Source organism: Acomys russatus, chromosome 26, assembly GCF_903995435.1.
Source record: "Acomys russatus chromosome 26, mAcoRus1.1, whole genome shotgun sequence".
NCBI classification, from domain to species: Eukaryota; Metazoa; Chordata; class Mammalia; order Rodentia; family Muridae; genus Acomys; species Acomys russatus.
This window is the reverse complement of record NC_067162.1, coordinates 50,317,445-50,344,050: the sequence shown is the minus strand read 5'-3', so window position 1 is coordinate 50,344,050 and position 26,606 is coordinate 50,317,445. Positions and strand designations below refer to the sequence as shown.

The following is a 26,606-nucleotide window of genomic DNA, read 5'->3' as shown; positions in this document are numbered from 1 at the left end:
GAACAGCTGGGTCTATCTGCTTTGCCTGTGTTTTCCTTGTCTTTGGGAGATGGTGAGTACATCAGCTCTTTATGCTATGACTACACAAGTCAGCATCCTAGGATTTATTTTAAAGATAATTTTTGTTATTTTTAATCTCATTTTGGGTTTCAGAACGTGGCATGTACTTTTATATTTAAGTCCTTTTCTTATTAATTAAAAAACTTATTCAATTGAAACTCAGAATCTCCTTTCCATTATTTTTATCCTTCAAGAATCCTCCTTGTATGAAAAATTAAGAAAACAACCTAACATAAGTATTACAGAAGACACACGGAATACACACTGACATTTGTAAAAAGCAAACAAACTTAAGTAAAAATTAGAGCCATCATTTTGTGTGCAAGCCTTCCGCTGCACCGAATTTGCCCCATTTGTTAACCCTTGCCTGTTTGACGATACCAATAATGGGCTTTGCTCCATTCTAGCAGCGATCTGGTGCCACCTAGTGCCACAATCAAAATCTGCATTTCTCTTTCTCTTTCCTCTTCCCCTCCCCTCCCTTCTTTTCCTCCTCTTTCCTCCTGGTTGAAATGGTAGGTTGCTATCCCGGATTATGTTCAGGAAATACATAAAAAGTCGGAGAGCCGGACGCAGTTGCTCACGCCCAAAATCTCAACACTCCGGACTATGCCTCCATAGTTTTCAGGCCTGCTTGAGTCACATGATCTCTTCCAAACCAATTTAGTTTACAGAGTAAGAACCTGCCTCACAAATAAAGTAAAACAATGTAAAATGAAAATACGAGTGGCTAATTGGGGCTCCAAAGATTATTGAAAATAATTTATCGTTATCTGGGGGCCCAATTGGGTAATTGTGGGCGGAGGAGGAAAAGTCAGGGTGGTAACGCAGTCAGTGGGGCAGAAAAGTTGCAGCATAGAACTTCAGAGCCTCAACTCCGTGGCCAGCCAAGGTCACGGGGACCAGAGCCCCCAAGTGGAGCTCAGAGGACACTGCATTGAATGCTGCAAGCATAGGCTTTGCGGTTAGACAAGCCTTTTGGAGCAGGTGACAAAACAAAAACAAAAGCCAAGGCGTTTCCTGTTTGTGGCTCTCACAAGGGAACATTCTTGGTTCTCACACCTTGCAAACTCACTCTTGGGAGACTCTTCGGACACTTGGGAAAAGGTGGAGTCCCAGCCACCAAGAAAGGAGAGCGAGGGACTGAGCTCCTTCGCAGACTTGGGTAGGCGCGGGGCGGAGCCGCGGGAGCATCCTTGAGCAGCCGTCGCGGAGCATGATGGGAAAATCCTCCTTCCTTTGGACATGGCGCGCACCTGCCCGGCAGCACCAGCCGGCTCAAGCACGGCTCTGTGCGGGTCCGCGCTGTCCAGCGTCTGTCGCGGTTTGGGCGGCGGCGGGGGCGCGACTGGAGCACACAGGCACTCACCAGCTTACTGAGCCCCAGGGTGCTGAGCCTAGGGTGCGGAGCCCCAGGGCGCACACGGTTCCTGCCCGACTCTGCGGGCATGGCGTCCCAGGTGCTGCAGCTGCTCAGGCAGGGCGTGTGGGCCGCGCTCACTGGGGGCTGGTACCATGACCCGGAGCACAGCAAATTCACTAACAGCTGCCATCTCTACCTGTGGCTGTTCTTGCTCCTGCTGCCACTGGCCCTGCATCTGGTGAGTCCCCCAACCTAGGGATGCATGGAGGAGGGGGGAGGAGGGAAGGAGAAGGAGAAACAGGAAGGAAGCGAACAGGGTGGAGAACGAAAAGGAGGAAAGGAAAATTAATAAAAGAAAAGGAAGGGAAGGGGAGGGAAGGAAGGAATGGAAGGAGACTGGAGGAACGAAAGGAGAAGAGAGGCTATGAAGGAGAAAGAGAAGGGAGGGAGGGGCCCGGACTAGGCCTGGGACAGGAAGGGGACAGTGACTTCTGAGAAGTAGGGGCTGGAGAATGAAGGGGTGGGATTTGGGACCGCAATCCCGAGGACACTGGGGAGTCACGGGAAAGGGAAGAACTGTGGGCTCATTAAGAACTGATGCCGGCTGCCAGGATGAGTCAGGCCGCGCTGTTGGGTACTGTTGAGACTGGCTTGTGGGCACCTAGCCTAGGCCTCATGGCTCCCGGTGACATCTGCTATAACACACGCACGGTCGCAATGAAAAGGCAGTAGGAATTCTCCCAGGTGACCCGATTTCGATTATGGGTCGGGTTTTTCCTCCTTCTCTACCCTCTTCTCTTCCTGTTTTGTTTTAGGGAGGCAGATTCCACCCTCAGTTACTTTGCAATTTCCATACCACAGTGTATAGAAGTCTGAAAAAAAAAAAAAAAAAAAAAGAGGAGTAGATAAATGTCACACTGTGTGCCAGAGCAGTGTGACAACGCGTCCTCTGGGATGGACATGGATAGGGTGGTAGTGACTGCTTGTTGAACAGTTGCCTTGATGACCTTCACTGTCATATAGGCAGTTGAAGGCCCGCCGAGGCGCCCTTAAGAAGCTGCCTGCCGTCAAACTCGCCGGCCAGCCAGGAGCTGAGTCTGACACACACGTGACAGACATTAGCCCTAGAACAGCAGGAGACGTTGCTCTCCTCCACAGAATCTTCAATGAGTTTGTGTGGCTGACAGATCCCTTCTGGCATGTGAGATGCCTGGCTGCTTGGCACCCCTAGGCTCTGCCTCTTTTTCTGGCAGTCTGTCCAGAGCTGTGGTCCTGACGGTCAGTTGCCTCAGCTGAGGTCTGGATCCAGCTTTTCCCAGTTTTGGGACCAAGGAAGAAGTTAACTTACTTTGACTTTTCATTTTCTTGGCTGTAGAACAAGAGAAACAGGAGGAGGAATGCAACTAGGGTTTTATCTTTGCATTTTATGTTATTTGTGTGTGTGTGTGTGTGTGTGTGTGTGTGTGTGTGTGTGCGCATGCGTGCATAGGCAAATGCATATGCATGCTGTAGGGTGGGGTGTATATATGTTGCGTGTGGTGGTGGGGTATGCGTGTGTGCACTGTGGTGTGTGTGTGTGTGTGTGTGTGTACACACTTGAAAACATGCAGAGAGGTCAGAGGACAGCTAGCTCAGTGGATCACAATGAAGTCATCGGGCTTGGTGGCAGGTGCTATCTTACTGGCCTCCTTTGGCTTTTGTAGTATTTAAAGTTGTTTTGTACACTGTTTCTTAATTTGTATTTCTCTGTTTTCTGGGAGTCACATATTTGACTGAGGGTTTGGGGCAGGTGACACTAAGCAAGGCTATGTCCTCATGCGGCACATCACAGGGACAAAACACATTGTCCCGCCCCCGTTCCCATTAACGCTGCTATTGACTGTGGTCATGGGTCAGCGAAGAGTCAGCTAGGTTTCTGCGCTGTGAAGTATATATTTCCTTTCTGCATTTATTAGTAGGTGAACTGAAAACTGTGCAAGCTTTGCTCCCAGCAGTTGTAAACTCAGTGGCTGCTGTACGCTGCTTAAGACACTTATCACAATGCCAGTTACAAAACGCTGGCTGTATACCTCTCTTCTTCCCTGCCTTCTCTGCCATAGGCTGCGCATTCTTCTTCTGAAGGGGGTAGTTTCTTTACCTTTGCCCCCCACCCCAGTAGCTGCACCCTGTCTGTTAGTGTTGACTTCGTAGAAATGGTGTGTGTGTGTGTGCGTGTGTGCATGTGACCCATGAATGCGTTAGGACAAGTTTTGGCCTGGGTCTTCTTCAATTGGTCTCCATCTTGGACTTTGAAATAGCTCATTTCTCTCTCTCTCTCTCTCTCTCTCTCTCTCTCTCTCTCTCTCTCTCTCTCTCTGTCTGTCTCTGCCTCTCTCCCTCTGTCTCTCTGTCTCTCTCTTTGTCTCTGTGCCTCTGTCTCTGTCTGTCTGTCTGTCTGTCTCTCTCTCTCTCTCTCTCTCTGAATCTGGAGTTTCCCCAGTTGTTCTAGGCTGGCTGGGCAGTGAATTCTGGGAATCCTCCCATCTCCATCTCTGCAGACCTGGGATTGCAAGCATATACCACCACACGTGTTTTTACGTGGGTGTTGGGATTAAGCTCAGACCCTCACCCTGAGGTGGCAGGCCCCATCACCCACTCCCAGCAGTGTTCCTTTTGATGCTCATTTGTAACCAGTTATCTACCCAGGGCTTTTCTACACTCTTGGATGGGGCCTCTTAGTGCTCAAGGCAATGCAGTTTGGGCATTGGAATCCTAGGTCCTCGGGGGTCCAGGGGCTGGGCTGGAAGACCGAGAAGCTCACAGCTCAAGCCCTAAGAACAGAAGCCAGTGAGTGGTTCTCAACCTTCCTAGTGTTGTGACCCTTTAATACAGTTCCTCATGTTTGGTGACTCTCAACCATAAAATTATTTTTGTTGCTACTTCACAACTGTAGGTTTGCTCTGTGTTTTCTGATGGTCTTAGGCAAACCCCTGTGAAAAGTTTAGTCGATCTGCCCCAAAGGGCTCGCAACCCACAGGCTGAGAACCACCACTCTAGGCTTTAGCAGCCAGACACTTCCTCTGGGCTTTACCCACCAGTGGTCCCAGTACCCCAGAAGCCCTTGCAACCCTCAGCTTCCTGCAGCAGAGAACAGCAGCAGGTGGCACTTGCCGGTTTCGCAGCAGCTCTGAACACATCTCCTGGATTGGGATATTCAGCTAATGAAAGAGCTCTCAGGCCCTCTGCTCCTGGCCAGCAGCGAGCACCAACGTTCCCAGGTGGGTGGTGCCTGCGGTCCTCAGCTCTTCGGCCTCACAGCTTCTGATCGCCACTCGCCAGCCCTGGCTCTCTTCCTTCCCGCCCCTTCTAGCAGTCCCCTCTAGTTTTCCCTCATTTCTCCCCATCCAAAGAGAAATCATAGAACATTGGGCCAAATGGCAATGGCTGGAGCTCACTTACAGCTATTGATTTGTCTTAAATATAGAAAAGAAATAGAGACATTTTGGTCTTTGAGGACTATTAAGAATCTTTTAGTCCTTTTATTCTCTGACATAAAAGATACACACACACACACACACACACACACACACACACACACACACACACATCCTGGTTTTCCAGGGGTCTTAGGTGACCCCTGTGAAAAGTCAGTGAATCCCCCAAAGAGGTCATGGCGCACAAGTTGAAACCCACCTCTCAAAAGTGGGGGGAAAGAAAGAAAAGTGTGAGAAAGCTGAGGCACATTCTATTGTTAACTTATTTCTAAAATAAAGATTACACTTAGGTACTTAATAGCCAGGAAAGAAGAGAAACGTCTGACCATAAGAAATATCCCCAGGGCTGGAGGGGTGGCTCAGCGGTTAGGAGCACTGGCTGTTCTTCCAGAGGACCCAGGTTCAATTCCCAATGTCCACATGGTAGCTCACAAGTGTCTGTCACTCCAGCTCTAAGGGATCTACACAGACATATATGCGGGGGGGGGGGGGGGGAAGGTGAGGATACAAATTCACACATAAATAAATCATTTTTTAAAAGATTTATTTATTATGTATGCAACATTCTGCCTGCATGTACGCCTGCAGGCCAGAAGAGGGCATTAGATCCCAATACAGATGGTTGCGAGCCAGCATGTGGTTGCTGGGAATTGAACTCAGGATATCTGGAAGAGCAGAGCTCTAAGCCATCTCTCTAACCTCATAAATCATTAAAAAAAAAAAGAAATATCCCCAAGGAACCCTGGAAAATACCTTTTGCCAGAAAATGTTTGCTGTGGTTGGCATGTGAAATGTCACCTGTTTGAATGCATGCTACCCAGGTAGTGGCATTGTTGGGGAACCTTTGGGAGATGGAGGAAGTGGCTCACTGAGGGTGGGCCTTGAGGTGATATAGCCCAGTCCCACTTCCTGTCCACTCCCTATTTCCTGTTTCCTGGAGAGTTGAAGGGGTGTGGAGCCCCGCCAGCATATGGCTGCCTGCTGCCTAAGTCGCTTCTTGCCAGGCACTTGGCCACAACAGTGAGAAAAGTCGCCAATACAGCCAGTGGTCTGGCTTCTTCCACAGTTTTCTTCTTATGTATGGGCCCATCCGACTCACCACACCAGCTATGCAAAAGCATTTGCTCTGAGGTTCCTTGTTACATTTAAAAACTGTATCTGAATGTGTTACTTGAATTGTTAGTAGTATCTATGGTTTGGGGATTAATGCATAAATAGAAGCAAATTCAGGTATAAATTTAAGCGTGAAGGGTGGATGGCATGGCAACAGGAATGCAGTAGGAATTGGAGACACCAGCATCCCGGTGCTTGCTGGGCACCCAGAATCCTCCTGGCTCTGCCTTCTTAGCACTGGGATTGTTAGTGCACTCCACCGTACACGGCTTTTCATGTGGGTTCCAGGGATTGAACTCAGGTCCTCACGCTTGTGTGGCAAGCATTTCAGTGGCTGAGCCAACTCCCCCGCCTCAATCATTTTGTTTCCCTTTCTCTCTCAGTGCCGGAAACTGAGCTTAGGGCCCCACACAAGCAAGTCCTCCAGAGCTGTGCTCCCGGCCCTTTCTAACCCTTCTAACAACAGCACAGTGATGCATGCATTACATAAAGGGTGACTCTCGCTGCTTGCGGTAGTGTCCTTAGCCACCCATGTTTCAGTAACAAAACACGCATGTATAAAAGGCAAAGGGCACAGTAGAAACATTGGTCATCAAAGTCGCTGATCAGAACCTGGGGAACAAGAAAGACCGAAGGTAGATGGGTAATATAACTCTTTGTTTCCTTGGAGAGCCTAACCAGAAAATGTCCCCAAGCCAGAAGCACTTGAAATCTTGTCTGACTTATGCTCAGTAAATAGCTGACTGTGCATTGAGGTTTAAAACAAAGTGGAAGTCTGCAAGCAAGAGCGTCCTTTCTCCTCCCCACAGGCCTTTCCTCCAAATGTCCTCACGGCGCTGGTCTACTGTGGCGCCGTGACCATCTTCTTCGCAGTCATCAAGCTCGTCAGCTACCGCCTGCACCTCATGTTCGATAAGGGGGAAGTGATCCAGCACCGGTCCCCAAGAAAGAGAAATAAGCGGAGGCCAGAGCGAGAGGCCAGCTGCCCACACACGGCCAGGCACAAAAACCCAAGGTAATGTCGGCCAGAAGAGCGCCTGCTCCCGAAGCAAAGGCTTTGGGTTTGGTTACAATGCTGCTGTCTGGGCTGAGGTTGTAGCTCAGCCTGTGGAGCACTTGCCTAGCTTGCGCTAGGGCCTCGGCTCAATTCTCAGCACCACAGAAACCGGGTACAGTGATCTGTGCACTTGAAAGGTGGAGGCAGGAGGACGGGAGTTCAAGTGCATAGTGAGTTCCAGTCTATTAGAAACTTTGGCTCAAAATAAAATAAAACAAAAATGAATTACTAGAATTTGCCTTCTACTTATGAATCATATATGAGGGCAAACATCCCAGGCAAACATGGGTCTGTATACTTTGCTTACATTTAAAACTAAATAGAATTAGTTTTCTGGGGGTTTTTTGTTTGTTTATTTGTTTTGTTTTGTTTTTACAAACTGGATGTTTTTATCTGGCTACCAATAGAGCCTTATATTAGGATCTAAAATTCATTTGGCTTAAGAATGCAAAATAGTCTACTTAAGTATTTGTTGTTATTGTTTTAAACACAGAGTTTCTCTGTCTAGTCTTGGCTGTCCTGGACTCCTTTGTAGATCCACCTGCCTCTGCCTCTCCGAGTGTTAGGATTAAAGGTGTGTGCCACTGTGCCCAGCTTCTACTTGATTATTTTATTTTGTTATTTAAATTCTCAGAGTTCACCAAGGAACAGTGTGTATTGATAGAAAGGTCACACCACACCTTGCACAGACTGAGGCCTGAGAGCAGTGTCAGGGAAACTTAAGGACACTGCGCTTGTCTCACTTTGTATAGTTTGCTTTTGGAGGTTGTCTACCAGGCTGGGGAGGACACATGACGACCTGGGCTGGATTCCCAAAATTCATGTAAAAAGCCAGACATGGTGATGGTGACAGGCTTGTAATCCCATTGTTGGGGGTTCTGGAGGCAGGCAGATCCCTAGAGCTTGCAGGCTACCTGCCTAGACAAATCAGCAAGTCCCAGACCTGTGAGAGACATTGTTTCAACAAACAAAGTAGATGGCAGCTGAGCTATATCGGAAGTTGACCTCTCTCTGGCTTCCACAGGTACATGTGCACATGTGCACAAACACTCAGACACACACACACACACACACACACACACACACACACACACACAGACATATATAGACACACACACATACATGGTGGTGGGGAGGGAGGGAGCATGTCTTCTAATTTTAGGGGAAAGTTTATGCGCTAGGAAAACGAAAATTTGTAAATAAAGAATAAACCTGAGGAGACTGTTTGGGAGGCTCATGGAAGAGCCTGGCTCTGGTAACATCTGCTCTTTCTCCCCCTGGGTCAGCAATAACAGGCAGATTCACAGCGCTAAGAAGGAAGAGCCTCGAGGGAGCCTGACCACACCACCCCTCCGCTGCAGTTCCCGAGGACAGAGTGTCCACTCCCAGCATTCCTCAGGGCCCCTGGTTGGTGACCTTTTCCTATCTTTTCGGTGTTCACTCCCTGGCATGGAGCACCCAGTGAGTGGGTTGCCGTGGGCTCTGTAGTCACTGCCCTTTGTGCTTTTAAAGCTGTGGGCTGTGGAAACAGCCATGTGTGCACTTGGGACCTTCAGACTTCACCTACTGTGTGCCCCCAAAAGACCAGTGACCTCTCAGGCTGTCTTCCCTGTCAGAGGATCATGGTACACAGCTCTTTCCTCCTTTTCTCTTCTCCAAGCAGCCATGACGTCATCAGATTGCCCGTGCTTCCCACTTGTACTAAGCTCCACCTCTCTCTTCACTACTTTCTGCAGAAAATCTTGCTTCTAGGGCATTTATAGGTCTCCATTCATGACAGTTGTGCCTTGTTCCTTCTGGTTTTAGTCTCTTCGTTAGCATCCTCTCCCCTTCTGTCACAGTGCAGCCATCTTGGAAGGATGGCTGCTCTCAGACATATTTCAGAATCCATCTTCTGCACTTCAGCACGGGCGCTCAGGGGTCCCTTCCCTGTGAACCAGTTAGACAGACTGGACGGCTGCTGCGGGCGGAGGGTGGCGACCTGCTGTACAGAGCCTGAGGACTGTGTGGTGAGCCAAGTCCTGCTGGTGATGTCTGCTTTCTGTTTCTGTAGGAGTTGCCCGCGCAGGAGACAGTAGAAGACCTCAAAGGTAGAGTAACATCATCCTTTGATATTTAATCAGAGAAATTAAAATCTTTCAAAAAGATTTATTTTACAATCATGTATATGCATGTGTATTTCTGTGTATGCACACAAGCTCGCACAAGTGAGTGCAGGTGTCCACAGAGGCCAGAAGAGGGTGCCAGACCCCTCGATCTGGGGTTGCAGGCAGCTGTGAGCTAGCTGACAGGGAACTGAACTCAGCTCCTCTACAAGAGCTTTAAGCACTCTAACCCCTGAGCCACCCTGCCAGCCCCAAGGTGGAAGTGTTAAGAGCCATGAGTCTTTCGTGGGGGGTTCTGCTCCCTAGGGACATGTGGCATGCCCAAAGCCTTTGGATTGTCACAATGAGGATAGAGTGCTGTTGACATGGAGCAGGCAGAAGCCTGTGTGATGCTTACTCATTCGATGGTGCACACAGTGGTCCCTCCAGCCACCCACTCCCACCCCACCCCACAGAGCCACACCTTTTCTGGCCACAAGGCCTGAATGTGTGACTTCGACTTGAGGCCTCAGCACAGGAAAAAAACAAGAAAGCACATGCGTCACTGTTGTAAATATAGACCTCTTAGGAGCCGCAGGAGAAGGAGCTTTCCTATAAGATAAGCCTCCAGGGGCCAGGACCACTCACCATGTTAGCATGAGGAAGACCCAAGTCAGATCCTAGAACCCACCAAAAAAAAAAAAAAAAAAAAAAAAAAAAAAAAAAAAAACCCACACACACACAACAACAAAACAAAACTTGGGTGTGATCCTAACACTTATAATCCAGCACAGAGAGGGGGTGCGGTTTCCTGAGGTTCACTAGCCAGGTTCACTAGCCAGCCTACCCAGTGGGCAATTTGCACACACACACACATGCACACGCACGCACAGGGTGGGGAGGGAGGGGGAGAGGGGGGGGAGGGAGGGGTTATCTGAGTGTTTGTTGCTGGTTTGGGTTTATGTTTTTAATGTCTCGCTCTGAGGTCTGGGACCTCCCCGCAGATGTGTCTCACAACCACCCTTGTCTTTCACGACAGGTGTTGTTCTGTCAGATGATCAGCCCGAGGCAGTGGTGTCATCTACCTCACCCGGCGTGAAGTCAGAAAGCCTTCCTGATACTCAGGGCCGGACACCGGAACCCGCTCCCAGACCAGCGGGCCCAGTGAAGCCAGCTACCACAGAAATTCTCACACGGAGAAAAGAGAAAGAACAAGCGGCCCCCGGCCAGCGCCCAGCCCGCCACAGATCTGAAAGTGGCCTGGTGAACACCGGAGCCATGAAGAAGAAGAAGCTGCCCCATCTGTCGTTGTCCCAGTATGACTTACTAGAAACGGACATCTCCTTCCAGCCATGGGGCAGTGAGCGCTCCGTTCTCATCCCTCAGCCCAGCAGCGGTCCGCAGGGCCCCAGCAGGGCACAGCCACAGAGCGGGTCTCCTCAGGCCAGCCTGAGCAGCAGCTGCTGTCAGTGCAACACAGTCCTGGCCAAGCCCACGGAGGAGGCGGAGCTAACCCCAACATCCGGTCAGGCCGAACCACCGCCCTTGAACCCGGAAGCGGTTGACTCGGAGGGCGAGGTGGAGGTGACCCTCATTGACACCTCCCAGCCCGGAGACCCGCTGAGTCTGCATGAGCCCATCAAGATAGTTATCACGATGAGCAGTACCCCAAATTCCATGAGTGACCTGGAGAGCTCCCTGCACCTGAAGGTAACCAGCTCCGACAGAACCAGTGTCAGGCCGGACGCAGAGCCTGCTGGCCCAGGAGCGGCCGGTCCGGCGGACCCTGAGCAGGGCAGAGTCCCTTTGATCACCCTCGAGTTAACCGACGACGGAGGAGGAAGAGGCAGCTCTTGCCCAGAAGGAAATGGAGGCGAAAGGACCCCAGAGAGGAAGGAGAAGACCCCCAGTCATCGTTCTGCTTGTGGCTCTGGGCTTGAGGAGTGTAGCGCCAAGGATGGTAGTCCCACCCCAAGGTGTGCCTGGGAACCACTCGCCCCCGGGACGAACCCCGAGGCTGAGGGGAGCCCAGAGGGCCAGGCTAACCTCAACCCCGCCTCGTGTAAGGGCAGCCATGAGAAAAGGCATGCCCGCGTGCTCAGCGTGGACAGCGGGACCGACATCTTCTTGAGCAGGGGTACCAAGGAGGGGGTCGCTGAGGGCGAGAAGCCCATTCCAACATCCAAATCAGACCTGGAGGCCAAGGACGGACAGATTCCGCACGAGTCCAACTTCCTAGAGTTTGTCTCCCTGTTGGAATCCATCAGTACGGCTAAGGTGGTGGCCTCGGACTCCTCCGCCGCGGAGCAGAAAGGAGCGAATCAGGGTCCTGAAGGTGAGGCCCCGCCTGCTGTCCTCTGATGACGTCACAGCAGGGATGTCAGTCGGCTCTTGTTATCCCGGCTTGGGCATCAGCTCGCAGGGCGTGCGTGCGTGCGTGCGTGCGTGCGTGCGTGAGAGAGAGGACGAGAGGGGGAGGGGAAAGAGAAGGAGGGAGAGGGAGAGAAAGAACAAGCTATGCCATAATTGTAGAGAGAGAGCCGTCGGAGAAGAACTTCTTAAACTCCCCAGCCAGCCAAGTTCTGTCAAGGAGGTGTCCCATTGCAAATTACCCTGCTTTCTGTTGCTGTGATATAGGTCATCCTGATCAAAAGCAACTTCTGGGGAAACAGGATTTATTCATCTTACATACGGTTCCAGGTTATAGCCCCTCGCTCTGTGTGGGGGTCAGGGGGCGGGGGTCAGGGGTCCGGGCAGGAAGGCAAGCAGGAGCTATGTCACGTCCACAGGCAAGGGCAGAGGGAGAGTGTCTTGGGGTTTCTGTTGCTGTGAAGAGACACCATGACCACGGGCAACTCTCATAACATTTAATTGGGGCTGGCTTGCAGTTCAGAGGCCTAGTCCATCATCGCCATACTGTGGCAAGCATGGCGGCAAGCTTAGTGATGCATGGTGCTGGGGAGGTAGCTGCGAGTTCCATGTCTGGATCCACAGGCAGCAGGAAGAGACTGTGGCACACTGGCTGGGCTTGAGCACCTGGGACCTCACAGCCCGCCCCCAGTGACACACTTCCTCCAAGAAGGCCACGCCTCCTAATAGTGCCACTCTCTGGGAGCCTGTGGGAGCCTTTCTTTCAGACAACCACAGAGAGCAAACTTGCCCTTGTTTGCCCGCCTGCTTCGTTGCTAGAATTCTTTACTCTTATGGTTTGGATGCCCAGACCCTGGCCAGGCACTACCCACATTCTGAGCGCATCTCCCTAGCAGTTAAAACATTCAAGACAGTTTCCAACGCATGTGCCACAGGCCAACTTAGAACAGATGACCCCTCACCATGGCTCTCTTCCTAAGTGATTCTGAGGTGTGGCAAGTGTCATAGGAACCCAGCTGGGCTTCAGGGAGGTGCGGCCCTGCAGGTTGAATTAGCTGTCCTGTGTTCCTGTGACTGAATAATAGACAATAAGCAACTACGGGGAGAAGGGCTTTCCTCTGGAGGGTCTGATGGGGTGCAGTTGGCCATGAATTTGATGGGGTGCAGTTGGCCGTGGGTTTGATGGGGTGCAGTTGGCTGTGAATTTAATGGGGTGCAGTTGGCCGTGGGTTTGATGGGGTGCAGGTGGCCATAGGTTTGATGGGGTGCAGTTGGCCATGGGTTTGATGGGGTGCAGTTGGCCGTGGGTTTGATGGGGTGCAGTTGGCCGTGGGTTTGATGGGGTGCAGTTGGCTGTGAATTTGATGGGGTGCAGTTGGCCATGGGTTTGATGGGGTGCAGGTGGCTGTGGGTTTGATGGGGTGCAGGTGGCCATGGGTTTTATGGGGTGCAGTTGTCCTTGGGTATGATGGGGTGCAGGTGGCCGTGGGTTTGATGGGGTGCAGTTGGCCGTGAGTTTGATGGGGTGCAGGTGGTTGTGGGTTTGATGGGGTGCAGTTGGCCGTGGGTTTGATGGGGTGCAGTTGGTCGTGGGTTTGATGGGGTGCAGTTGGCTGTGGGTTTGATGGGGTGCAGTTGGCCGTGAGTTTGATGGGGTGCAGTTGGCCGTGAATTTGATGCGGTGCAGTTGGCCGTGAATTTGATGGGGTGCAGTTGGCCGTGGGTTTGATGGGGTGCAGGTGGCCATGGGTTTGATGGGGTGCAGGTGACCGTGGGTTTTATGGGGTGCAGTTGTCCCTGGGTATGATGGGGTGCAGTTGGCTGTGGGTTTGATGGGGTGCAGGTGGCTGTGGGTTTGATGGGGTGCAGGTGGCCGTGGGTTTGATGGGGTGCAGTTGTCCCTGGGTATGATGGGGTCCAGTTGACCGTGCTTTGATAGGGTGCAGTTGGCTGTGGGTTTGATGGGGTGCAGGTGGCCGTGGGTTTGATGGGGTGCAGGTGGCCGTGGGTTTGATGGGGTGCAGTTGGCTGTGGGTTTGATGGGGTGCAGTTGGCTGTGGGTTTGATGGGGTGCAGGTGGCCGTGGGTTTGATGAGGTGCAGTTGGCCGTGGGTTTGATGGGGTGCAGTTGGCCCTGGGTATGTTGGGGTGCAGTTGGTCGTGGGTTTTATGGGGTGCAGTTGGCCGTGGGTTTGGTGGGGTGCAGTTGGCCATGGGTTTGATGTGGTGCAGTTGGCCCTGGGTTTGATGTGCTGCAGTTGGCCCTGGGTTTGATGGGGTGCAGTTGACTATGAAGGGAAATGCATGGCAGCAAGTGTGTGCAGCTGGACTGCTTCGGGGAGAGCAGGAAGCAGAGAGTGAATAGAAAGTGGGGCCCAGCCATAAATCCCTGAGGTCCTCCACCAGCAACCCTTTTCCTCTGGTGACATTCCATCTCCCAATGGTTCCTTTCTGTCTTACTCTTTTTCTTTTTTTATTGCTATAAAGAGAAGCTATGGTCAAGGCAATTATAGGAAAAAGAGTTCTCTGAGGCTTACAGTTCAGAGGGTGAGTTCATGGCCATTGTGGTGGGTGGAACAGTGGTAAGCTGGAAGGCATGGCCCTGGAGCCAGAGCTGAGAACTCACTTTTCTACCCACAAGCCTGAATGGCGGTGGTGAGGGAGGGAGAGAGAGAGAGAGAGAGAGAGAGAGAGAGAGAGAGAGAGAGAGAGAGAGAGAGAGAGAGAGGAGAGAGCGGGCATGGGCTTTTAAAACCTCAAAGCCTAAGTGGTATATTTCCTTCTGCAAAACCATGCCTTCTAGTCCCTCCCAAACAGTTCCACCAACCAGGGACTCATGTTCATAGATAGGAGCTTTTCTCTAACAAATTCCAACTAGGCTTCATGCCGGCTCATCCTGAAATTTCTTTCTATAGAGAGTTGAGAATCCCAACTTCATCTGAGCAGTGGTCTCTGTAAAGAACACCTCAGGCAGCTGGGCAGGCTGACAACTCTGTGAGTTCAAGGCCAGCCTGGTCTACAAAGTGAGTCCAGGACAGCCAGAGCTACATGGAGAAACCTTGTCTCAAAAAAATAAAATAAATAAACAAACAACAACAGAACTAAACAAAAAGTCCCATCTCAGGCTGTGCAGATATATAAATGTACATTTATTTTATATATTGAATATATAATCAAATGTATTTTATATATCATATGTATGTATACATATATTAAACATATCAGCCTGTGGAGGCTATTCCCAGTCAAGCCATACTTGCCCAATAGTACCACTAACCAGAGACCAGTGTTCAGACATAGGAGGTTGCAAGGAACATTTCACATTCAAACCACAGCAAGGGTTCGAATGTGGTGGCCCAGGTTTGGCTGTTGTGATTCCAAAGAAGGGAGCGTCAGTGGCCCAAGGTTGTGGGCCAGAGCGTCAGCTCCAAGCTGTCCCCTGCACAGCCTGGGGTGCTCTTTACAGAGACCATTGCTCGGGTGAAGTCAGGGGTCTCAGCTGCACCCGAGAAAGGAATTTCGGGATGAGGCAGCTGGAAGCATAGCTGGATTTTGTTACAGAAAACATTTAAAATAGACACTTAATGTGGTGGTTGATAGAGGGGCATTTAGGAAAAGATGAGAGCATGCCCAAGAGTGATGGCTTTCCAGGAGTCACACTCAACAGTCTGTACAGTCATTGCTATAGTGGCATTGGCAGCTTCTAGGGTCATTTCATGCCAAAATGGGTGGCTAAGGTGGTCCCAGGAGTTCACTACATGGAACCCAGCCTGTGATGTAAACCCTAGGCCACAGGAGGAGGTAAACTGTCAATCTTGTCTGACTGACACACCTAGGAAGAGAGAGCCTCCTCAGGAGAGCCGCTTCCATGGGATCAGCCTGTGGGCGTGTCTGTCTTGATGACTGATGCATGAGGGCCCAGCCCACCATGGGTGTGTGTGCTACTCCCAGGCAGGCAGGTCTGGAGTGTACAAGGAGGGTAGATTGACAAGCCAGGAAGCGGTATTCCTTTGTGGTCCCTGCCTTCCTTCCCTCAATGATGGGCTGTAATCTGGCCGCCAAGATAAACCCTTTCCTCCCCAAATGGCTTCTTGGTCAATGTGCTGTGACATCAACAGAGAAACAAACTAGAACAGATGTAAGAGTTCCAGAAAGCTCAGGGCCAAAAGGGGAGTAAGCAAGGGCCCTGCTATCACAGAGGGGAGTAGGCAAGGGGCCTGCTATCACAAAGGGGAGTAAGCAAGGGCTTACTATCACAAAGGGGAGTAAGCAAGGGCCCTGCTATCACAGAGGGGAGTAGGCAAGGGGCCTGCTATCCTAACGTTTGTATTCTAAATGTCATAGAAAAGGAACATTGTCTGTCTGTTGGCAACTTTGGCAGCAGATATTACAGATGCCGGTGATGCTGGCAGACGGATGGAGCCAAGCTCCAGCCAGGCTCCAGGCTGCCTTTTCTTCTTCTGTCTCATTGTTCCCTGTCTTTCTGTTCCACCTCAGCACTGGCACTAGACAGTATCTCCTTCAAAAAAGAAAAGGTGAGCCAAAGCAAGTCTTGTGCCCGGAGGCTGTTAGCATCAGAGAGGCTTCAGTGGCACTCAAGCCTCTTGAGATTTACCACAGCTGTGTGGTATTCTGTCTCTCAAAAGTCACTGGTTACTGTCATCTGAATGTTCAGCTCCAAAGTGGGCAGACAGGACAATGTGACTGTGAGGTGACATAGGAGGTCTGGGGCGGCCTCTCTTCTATCCGTAGCCCTGACTGACAGGAGAGTACAGCTTGACCTTGGATCTGATGGGAGCGAGGATGGAGCTTCTAGCTCTCCTTAGGATGTCTTGCATCAGCTGGGCTCTGTGAGGAAGGGCAGTGAATGGTCCTCAGCCCTCATATCACCCTTCACCTCAAGGCTGTGGCAAATGATCCACTACTCAAAGCCTTGCCCTTAGTGTGGTGGTGCGTGCTCATAGTCCTGGCTGCGCCCAGCCTCAGCTGTGTGTTGAGACCCTGCCTAGAATCCCAATAGAAATAAAGTAAATAAAGATACCCACAGCCACCAGCTCAGAACAAGCAAAGGTTTCCTCAGGGCAAGGGGGTCAGCTAGTCTGGGCAGCAACTTAAAGCCAGGAGGGCCACACACAGTTTCTTGGTGAGGATGGGGGGTTGGGGGTAGGGGGGGGGGGGGGGGAGGTTCTTGTTTAACCTGGATAGAAGCTGTTGGCTGGGGAAGATGGCCATGGGCTGCCTTGTGTTGATTGCTTAGGGCTTAGAGTTTGGCTTTCTTTGCTTGGAAATATAAAAACAGGGACAGAGATGCGGACGCTCTGTTCCTGAGAGGCCTTGCCCATGTGGAGCTAAATGCCACAGAGTATGGGATGGCTTTCTGGGCTGTTTGCTCACAGTGTCTGCCGTCTAACAAGGTAATTGTCCCACGGCGAGTCTGCACCTGGGCTGGAGCTGAGGTGACGTGTGGGTTGCCAGCTGCTTTGGCTTTTAACTAGAGATTGTTGGCTCTGTTTCTTAACAATTAAACTTTATTATACAACCCAACTAGCTTACACAAGAAGGAAAAAGGTTAAAGGGACAAAAGAGTGAACCTTCCGGTATCTGTTCCACGGGACGGGTCCTTAGGTGTCTCTCTGGCCCGTGTGCTGGTCCAGCCCGTTCGCTGCTCCACACACCTCAAGCCCCAAGCTCCGGCTGAACCTGTTGTTTTCTCCTTCCCACCTCCCAGAGTCACGTGGGAAGGGCGGTCTCCTTCTCCCGTTGAGGTCAATTAGAAAAACAATAGTCCAGGTGGGGTTCTCAGGTCTGCTTCCTGAATTCCAGACCCAGGATGGCTCCACTCAGTCTGTCACAAGGTATTCATGGGGTACCCCAAGGGTAAAGCCCGCCAAGACTGCTTCCACCTGTGACAAAGCTTAATCTTTCCCACAAGAGGTATCTTTGCATGTTAACTGCTCATCAATTTTCTCCTTTCCCAGTCTCTTAGCTTCTTGAAATTTCTATAAAACCATATCCTAAATGTGCTACACAGATACTAGTTGGACAATTATTTCTGGCATAGATGTGCAATTTTCCTCGAGAAGGCATGAACGGATGTCTGTAAATTTCAGACAGGGCAGCAAGGACAGACCAAAGAGACCTTTCACCCCAGCCTAGCTTAGTGACCCACTGAGTCTGTTGCTGTTGCTGATGGAAGCAAGGGTGATCCAACAGCAGCTGCCCTGTCACAAAGCCCTCCCACCATGAGGGACACCCTGTCCACGCTTCCTCTACTTGTTTCTTGTACAACTTTCAGGTTGTATGACAGGTCGGGGAGTCTCCTCCAGGAGACTGCCAGTTGGAAAATGTCCCCCAGACACTAATTTGTCTGGGAACCTTGGGAAGGAGCCTTGTGGAGCTTGTAAGCCTCCCTCAGGTGTGAGCGTCCATCCTAGAGAAAATGTTTCCATTCCAAAGAAATCTCTGCACCTCAGGGAAGTGAAACACTTTTGGCAAGTATCTTGTTAATAATGTTGGACCCTCACGCCCAACTTGGGAAGGGGGTCGCCGTGAGAGACCACACGAGGCACAACACACTGATGCAAAAGCAAAGGTTTAATGCTGACAGCACTCGAGAGGCTGAGGACCCTGAGTGACTGTTACAGGCTAGTTTTTAAAGGCTAAAACCGCAAAGTAGGTGGGGTTGCTTATCAAGCTAGACCATATGGGCATTGGCGTTGGGAGACCTCCTGTGGGGACTTGGGTGTGGGTCTCTAGGGCAGTTACTAGAAACCGTATGAGACCTTTGATAGTGGGGAGCTCGCATGTAGCTATTCTGGGAACTAGGGTGGAACTCCTGAGGCTGGCAGTAATGAGAACTGGGAGAAGCCTCAGGTCTTACATTTTATAATTTTATAATTTCTCATATGCCACACTGTGTCTACAAATGTGGCTCTCTTTGGGTGACCTGGAGGAATGTCGAGCAGCATTTGAGGGTGTTAATCTTTAAAGTCAATGTGATGGTTAGAAGGAGTGCATGGTGGCTTGGATGAACATGGGCCCGTAGGTCAATAGTGACACTATTAAGAGGTGTGGCCTTGTTGGAGGAAGTGTGTCACTGGGTGGGGGAGGGCTTTGGGGTTTCAGAAGCTCAAGGTAGGCCGAGTGGCTCTCTCTCTTCCTGCTGCCTGCAGATCCTGATGTGGAACCATCAGCTCCTTCTCCAACACCATGTCAGCCTGTGCGCCACCATGCTTCCCGCCATGATGATAATGGACTAAACCTCTGAACTGCAAGCCAGCCCGATTAAATGTTTCCCTTTGTAAGAGCTGCTGTGGTCATGGTGTCTCTTCACAGCAACAGAAACGCCAATTAAGACAGGGTATCTTCAGTATTGGCTCATATTATGAAAAATGTCTCAGTTCTAGGAAAATAACAACTCCAGTGTGTTCTGGTGTCAGAATCAATCATGAGGATTAAGAGAGCCTGGGGAGGTGGCCCCCATACTGACCTAAGGAATGTCCACATTAAGGAAGAAGAACAGATTGACGCAGAACAGGCAGTGTGGCGTGGGAGCTGCCGTTCGCCTTTCGTGTCTCCCTGTGTCTTATGAGAAAGGACGTGGCAAGGTTATTTGTTCTGGTGTCATGCTTCGGCCTGACAGACTGTCAAATTAAATTTAAACTTTTTTGTGCCAGAGACACTTGACACTGACATGATTGAAATGCTTGGTGTGGGGCCCACTCAGAAGTCGTCAATCTCCTCCAGTGACTGGGAAAAAGCCAAGGAGAGTCTGCTGTGGTGGCGTGGCTGACATCCTCGGACATGTCACCACAGTCTCAGTCGTTGCACACACACACTCCTCCTGTGTGTGTGCGTGCACGCTATGTTTCACACTCGCACATGTGTGTGTAGGCAAGAGGTGGATGTCTCGCCTTTCTCTATTGCTTTGTTCCTTGTCTTTTGAGATAGAATCGCTCATTGAACCTGGAGCTCACTAACCAGTTCAGCGAGGCCAGCAAACTTCAGGGACCTGCCCGTCTCCACCGCCAGAGCTCATGTCTAGGATGTGTGCCACTGCATTTGGCTGTTTCGGTGCATTCTGAGGTCAGACTGAGCACCCTGTGCTCAGCAGCACCTTGTCCGCTGGACCACGTCCCTTGCCCCTCAACAACACGTCTTGAAAGGCCTTGTAGGTTCAGATCTTATGTTCCTGATTCAGGTTCAGGCTGACACTCCTCAGGGTTGGCAGTTTTCACAGACAATAGTGACACTTTTGGCTCCTGTGTCCACACACAGGCCAGCCACGCTCTTCAGTTCATGTAGCGGCAAAAGCCAAGACCCTTAGTCTAGACCGCTGTCTGAAGGAGAGCTGTATCTGCTGATTTCTGAAGAGTTTTTCACCTTGAGGTAGGCCCAGCAAAGGGTGAGTGTGGGCCCTACCGCGCCTTCCGTGACACTAAGCCGAGAGCTCAAAGTCTGTGATGGGGAAGTGTCTGCCTTCCCGGGGCAGGGGTGGGGGTGGGGGCGCTCTGCCTTCAGCTAGAAGATTGACAGGTGGAGGAGGAGTGAATGGAGCGACTGGTGAGATTTTAAAATGGTCAGTGGGATCAGAAACAGGTTGCCCATAGTCGTCTTCTTGTTTTCAATCTGAGGCTGAGCATGTGTGGTTTAGGACCTTTCTGGGCATGGGTGGTGGTTGAGGAGGGATTCCAAGAGCTTTGGTAGTGTACCCCCATCAAGAGAGCCTCTGAATCCCTAGGCAGAGCGGGTGCCTGAGCGGCTGTAGATGCCTGAGCGGCTGTAGATGCCTAAGTGACTGTAGATGCCTGAATGACTGTAGATGCCTGAATGACTGTAGTTACCTGAACGGTTGTAGGTGCCTGAGCGGCTATAGGTGCCTGAGCGGCTGTAGGTGCCTGAGCGACTTGTCCCAAACGTATATATGTCTGTGTTCAATGTATCTATAGACTTCATCCTTAGTAAACTTAGAAACTTGCCTTCCCTCTTCCTCTCCCCTCCCCTCCCTCCTCCCTCTCCCCTCCCCTCCCTCCTCCCTCTCCCCTCCTCTCCCTCCTCCCTCTCCCCTCCCTTCTTCCTCTCCCCTCCCCTCCCTCCTCCCTCTCCCCTCCCCTCCCTCCTCCCTCTCCCCTCCTCTCCCTCCTTCTTCTCCCCTCCCCTCCCTCCTTCCTCTCCCCTCCCCTTCCTCCTTCCTCTCCCCTCCCCTCCCTCCTTCCTCTCCCCTCCCCTCCCTCCTTCCTCTCCCCTCCCCTCCCTCCTTCCTCTCTCCTCCCCTTCTTCCTTCCTCTCTCCATATTTACACAGAATCTCACTCTATAGGCCAAACTAGCCTCAACTCCTAGGGATCCTCCTGCCTGGGCCTCCTGAGTGCTAAGATTGTAGGTGTACACTACCACACCCAGATTGTTTGGAGTTTTGTTGTTTGCTTGATTTTAAGGAAGAGTCTCGCTCTGTAGCCACCGCTGGGCTGGAACTCACAACTATCCTCCTGCCTCAGCCTTACACCTACTGGAATCAGTGGCCTAACCACCCAGCCCGAGTCTTCATTTTTTTCTTCTTTCAGAGCTGTTAGTTTATTCCTGAGCACTGGTATGGACAGTCCTGGTTCTTGTTAACATGGAAAGCTGTATCTTCCAGGTCATGCCTCTCCAGGGACCAAGGAGGAAACTGTGGAGACTGAAAAGCCCAGTGGACGTGATCCCAAGCCAGGGAAACCAGACTTGCCAAGCCAAGACCACGCAAACTCCAGCCCGGTGTTCACACAGCCTGCCAAGACCACAGCACTGTAAGGAGGACTTGGTGGCTTAGCACTGTGCAATATGTGCTGGGCGCTGTGTGCTGGGCGCTGGGCGCTGGGCGCTGGGTGCTGGGCGCTGTGTGCTGGGCGCTGTGTGCTGGGCCCTGGGCGCTGCGTGCTGGGCGCTGTGTGCTCGGTGCTGGGCACTATGTGAGGGGTCTCTCCCACCAGATGCTTTGTGAATGCTTTGGGAGAGTAGAGAAGCATTCCTGGTGTGTGTGTGTGTGTGTGTGTGTGTGTGGTGTGTATGTGTGGTGTATGGTGTATGTGTGTGTGTGTGTGTTGTGTATGTGGTGTGTGTATGTGTGGTGTGTGTGTGGTGAATATTTTCTCAGTAGCTCTCCATCTCTCACTGAGCTTGGAGCTTGCTGGTTTGGCTCAGACCCTCACACTTGCAGCAGGGGGAGCATGTTACCATACAGCCGTCTCCCCAGCCCCTTCCCACCTGTCTTAGCGTCACTATTGCTGTGATAAAAACACCATGACCAAAAGCAATTTGGGGAAGAAAGGGTTTATTTCACTCCCAGTTCCATACACCAGCTCATCACCACAGGAAGTCGGGGCAGGGACCCAGGCACAGAATCTGACGCAGAAGCCGCAGCAGCGGGTGCTGCTTTCTCCCTAGCTTGGCATGGCTTGCTCAGCCTGCTTTCTCATAGAGCTGAGGACCATCTTCTGCCCGGGCCTGGGCCGGGCCCTCTCCCCCACCAATCGCTAATTGAGAAAATGCCCTACACGTGTGCCTACAGCCAGACCTCATGGAGGCCCTCATGGAGGCATCTCCTCAGCTGAAGCGCCTTCATCTTTGATGCGTCCAGCTTGTGTCACGCTGACATAAAACTAGCCAGTAAGCCATCCTTGAAGCTTTCATGTGTTTTAAGTTTTCAGGGCAGCAGGCAACGGCAGATCATCTACAGAGTGACTTCCCAACAAGACAGCTCGGTGCTGCAGGTCATCAGTGGGCCAGAAACGTCTGTGCAGGAGGAGATGTCCCTGGACGCCATGCACGTCTTCATCGATGAGCACGGTGAGTCCTAAGGCATGCCCACGGGGCAAGGGGCAGGGCGGCCATGGCTTTCTTGGGGATCTGCGTGGCCCGCAGTCCAAGTGTTGAGAGTGTAACAGGCAGGCAGCCCTGGGGTTGCCTTGTGAGGTTCTTGGGAGTCTGTGTCTCCTTCCTGCTCTGGCTGTGCTACGTTGCCTACCCTTTGTGTCTGGTTTCCAAGGAGAAATTTTCAGGAAACTCTTAGATCTAGCGTCTGACTTTTGCTTTTTTTTTTTTTTAATGAGTCAGGGTTTCTCTGTATAGTCCTGGCTATCCTGGACTCGCTTTGTAGACCAGGTTGGCCTCGAACTCACATCTGCCTCTGCCTCCTGAGTGCTGGGATTAAAGGCGTGCGCCACCATGCCCAGCACTGACTTTCACTCTTTTAAAACATTTTACTCTTCATTTATTCTTATGACACAAGGTTTTATGTAGCTCAGGCTAGATTCCAACTAACTACACAGCCCAGACTGAACTGCTGATGCTCCAGCCCCAGTCCTGAGTGCTGGCATGACCGGTGAGTGTGACCATGCCTGGTTTATGTGGTCCCGGGGATGGAGGCCAGGGGCTCTGTGCATGCTAGGCAAGCGCTCTACCCACCCAGCCACATCCCTGGGCCCCGTTCTTTTCTCTCTAAACACCAGCCCTTCGCTTCCATCTGCACTGTTACACTAGTTATTTCTTGTCTTACACAGTCTGCTGATGATGCTCTCCCTCCCATGCGGAGGCTTCAGCAGGGCGCGTGCCCAGTGCCCAGTAAATATTTATTAGACATTCATTACACATCTGATCCTCATAGCTTTCCCTGGTGCCTTCATATAAAAATGATTTATAGTAGTTATGTAAGAAATCACCAATCAGATGGTTGAGTCAGAGTCCCAAAGACAACCAAGGTCTGTCTACAGGGCTGCTGTGTGTCTGTCTTTCTGCAGGGCTGCTGTGTGTCTGTCTGCAGGGCTGCTGTGTGTCTGTCTGCAGGGCTGCTGTGTGTGTGTCTGTCTGTGTGTCTTCAGGGCTGCTGTGTGTATGTGTATCTGCAGGGCTGCTGTGTGTCTGTGTGTCTGTAGGCTGCTGTGTGTCTGTGTGTCTGGAGGGCTGCTGTGTGTCTGCAGGGCTGCTGTGTGTCTGTCTGTCTGCAGGGCTGCTATGTGTCCGTCTGTCTTCAGGGCTGCTGTGTGTCTGTCTGTCTGCAGGCTGCTGTGTGTCTGTCTGTCTGTCTGTCTTCAGGGCTGCTGTGTATCTGTCTTTCTGCAAGGCTGCTATGTTTGTGTCTGTCTACAGGGCTGCTGTGTGTCTGTCTGTCTGTCTTCAGGGCTGCTGTGTGTCTGTCTTCAGGGCTGCTGTGTGTCTGTCTGTCTTCAGGGCTGCTGTGTGTCTGTCTGCCTGCCTTCAGGGCTGCTGTGTGTCTGTCTGTCTGCAGGGTTGCTGTGTGTCTGTCTGTCTGTCTTCAGGCCTGCTGTGTGTCTGTGTGCCTGCAGGGCTGCTGTGTGTCTGTGTGTCTGCAGGGCTGCTGTGTGTCTGTGTGTCTGCAGGGCTGCTGTGTGTCTGTGTGTTTTCAGGGCTGCTTTGTGTCTGTCTGTCTGCGGACAGGGGCGGAACAGAGGCAGGGATGAAGTAAAGGGCTGGGAATGTGTCTGTCTGGGGCGTGATGAGCTGGGGCTGGATGCCCAGCACCACTTAATGACACCTTTCATCCTAGCACTCAAGAGTCAAGGCAGGAAGATCAGGAGTTCAAGGGTATCATGGCTACATAGTGAGTTCTGTGCCAGCCTGGGCTACATAGTGAGTTCTGTGGTAGCCTGGGCTACATAGTGAGTTCTATGCCAGCCTGGGCTACATAGTGAGTTCTGTGCCAGCCTGGGCTACATAGTGAGTTTTGTGCCAGCCTGGGCTACCTGAGGAAGACTACTAGGTGTGGTAGCCCATGCCTGAAATCCCAGTAGAAGGCTGAGGCAGGAGGATTGATGGTTGGAGGCCCGCCTGGGCACCATAGGGAGAGAGAATGAAACGGAAAGAATAGAAGGTAAAGAAGAGCAGGAAGCATTAACCGCGTGACGAACAGGACAACACCAGCAAGCAGGTCAGAGGCAGTGATGTAGTGAGCATGTGTGGTCACCGGGGGCGGCTGTACAGCACTTTTCTTAGTGACTTTCTTTAAATGCCATTTTCCTTTGCTAAATAACTTCTGCTTCAAGTCTCACCCAGAGCAAAACAAACCCAGTCACTCTACAGTCAGCCCGACAGGGCTGCCTTTAGCCTGAAGACGTGCCTCCTAGGCAGTGGGGTGATCCTTTCTACTCAAATCTCATGGCTTCACAGGGGAGATCCGGTCCTGTTACTTAAAGTCTGGAAACCAGAAAGAAGGCCCCTCCCTGCAGCGCCCTTCCCCGAACCCAGACTGCAGCTCTCACGCCAGGTGAGTGGGCTTGGCCTCCAGGTCTGGGTGTCGGGACAGTGCCAGGACCCACAGGCTCCTCCAAACAGAGCTGGGGGTAGAGTGAAGGCGTCTCTCCATGGCGCTCACTCGAGGCAGAGCTTTGTGGGAAATGACAATATGATATTAAGGAAATTCAGTGGAACCACTTTTGTGGCCGTGGCCCTGGTGGAAGATGAGCAGGACACGTAGGTGGAGACAGGGAAGGGATCTGGCTGGAAGGAAACTGAGCCAGAGGCTCAAGAGCTCTGCTCTCTAGAGGACGGTGCAGCACGCGCCGCGGGGCACACTGGGAATGTGGGTGCTTCTCATTCACGGGGCCCGCTTGCTCTGCAAGTGCATGGCCTAGGTGTCTCTTCGGTTCTGTTGAAAGCATGTTGAACAGCTCCCTGTTCCTTGTTCCCTTGCTGCTGAATTGGCTTGCACAGCTGGACAGCATGCCGCCCCGCAGTGCACAGGGCCAGCTGGTCAGCTCACCAGCTGTGGAATAGGTCCGAGGTTCCCTGGCCTTAGAGATTCTCTGTGGCAAGCCAAATGGGTTGCTTGCTGTAAACGTGGAGGTAAACTTGTAATGTGCGGCGTATTAAGAACTTCAAGTGTGTTTGAAGAGTTACAGACCATTGTGGTATAATTGACATGTCGTGGGCTTCCTGCATGGCGATTATAAACGGTGCTTTAAGAACCTGGCAATGTGACTCCAGTGAGAGGACTGAGTTGAAGCCCTCCACTCATCTCGGTGCCGCATAAGCAAAGCACGGTGGCACAGGACTGCCAGCCTGGCCCTTGGGAGGTGGTGGAGGCATGAGGGTCCTAAGTTCAAGGTCATCTTCAGCTGCAGAGCAGGGCTGAGTCTTGTCTGAGCTACGTGAGGTCTGGTCAGGGACCTTCAACAAAGGAAGTCATTTTCTCGTCCTGCACAGCAGCCTCTGGAGTGTTCTCTCATTAATGCTACAACAAGCGGGCCCCGTGAATGAGAAGCACCCGATCAAAAGTGTCGGTGCCCAGTGTCAGTGTCTGGAGGTCTTTCCTCCCGACCCCCCATCCTTCCTGCTCTGCTCTGATGCGTTTTACTTGAGCAAAGTCAGTCCTGCAGGGACAGAGTCTGCGTTCACCTCAGGTACCAGTGTGTGCACACCCCAAAGCAGCTTCCCCAGCCAGAGATAAGCCGCATCCCTGAGCAGAGACACCCCAAGAAAGATGTGCCCCTTCCACTCAGCTCAGGCGTTAGCACAAGCCATGGCTGCACTTGTGAGCGCCATCATCTGGAATGGCAGTTTTCTCAGACGACGCCTTCAGTTGCAGGAAAACACCTGCCACATCCTCTTCCTTAGAGGCAGGCTGGCATGCTCTTATGCTAAATTCAGAACAAACAAAAGCCTTATTTCATCCCAGGGTAAAGTCAGGAGCTTTGCTTTTGTTTCTTCTGAATAAATATACTCTACTCTCTTCTCAGGTCAGTACGGAGCTGGTTCCCAGTAACAACAGTGTTCTGCGTCTCATAGACAGTTATCTATGATAGCTGTGGTTTCAGTTTTGAGTGTGTGTTTATTTTTTACTGTTTTTTTTTTAATTCTCTTTGTGTGTATGGGTGTTTTGCCTCTGTGTGTGTGTGTGTGTGTATGGGTGTTTTGTGTGTGTGTGTGTGTGTGTGTGTACCATATGTGTGTAGTCCCCTTGGTAACCAGAAGAGGGTGTCGAATCTCCTGGCACTGGAGTCACCTAGGAACTTGGAATTGAGCCTCCAGTCTTCTGGAGTAGCAGTCAGTGCTTTTAATTTCTGAGCCATTGTTCAAAGCCCATAGTTGAGTTTA

General features: G+C 51.5%; 1 protein-coding gene across 1 annotated transcript in view; it reads left to right on the top strand.

The window, feature by feature from the left end:
• The first annotated feature begins 1,038 nt into the window (after positions 1-1,038).
• The window catches only part of Pcnx2 (pecanex 2), a 145,218-nt gene continuing 119,650 nt past the window's right edge, over positions 1,039-26,606 (top strand). The window contains exons 1-8 of the mRNA XM_051169258.1: positions 1,039-1,661; positions 6,819-7,024; positions 8,353-8,473; positions 9,120-9,156; positions 10,190-11,485; positions 21,157-21,304; positions 22,198-22,343; positions 24,681-24,777. Coding sequence (XP_051025215.1) covers positions 1,509-1,661; positions 6,819-7,024; positions 8,353-8,473; positions 9,120-9,156; positions 10,190-11,485; positions 21,157-21,304; positions 22,198-22,343; positions 24,681-24,777 — 2,204 coding nt within the window. The 5' untranslated portion in view covers positions 1,039-1,508. The remainder of the gene's footprint in view (positions 1,662-6,818; positions 7,025-8,352; positions 8,474-9,119; positions 9,157-10,189; positions 11,486-21,156; positions 21,305-22,197; positions 22,344-24,680; positions 24,778-26,606) is intronic.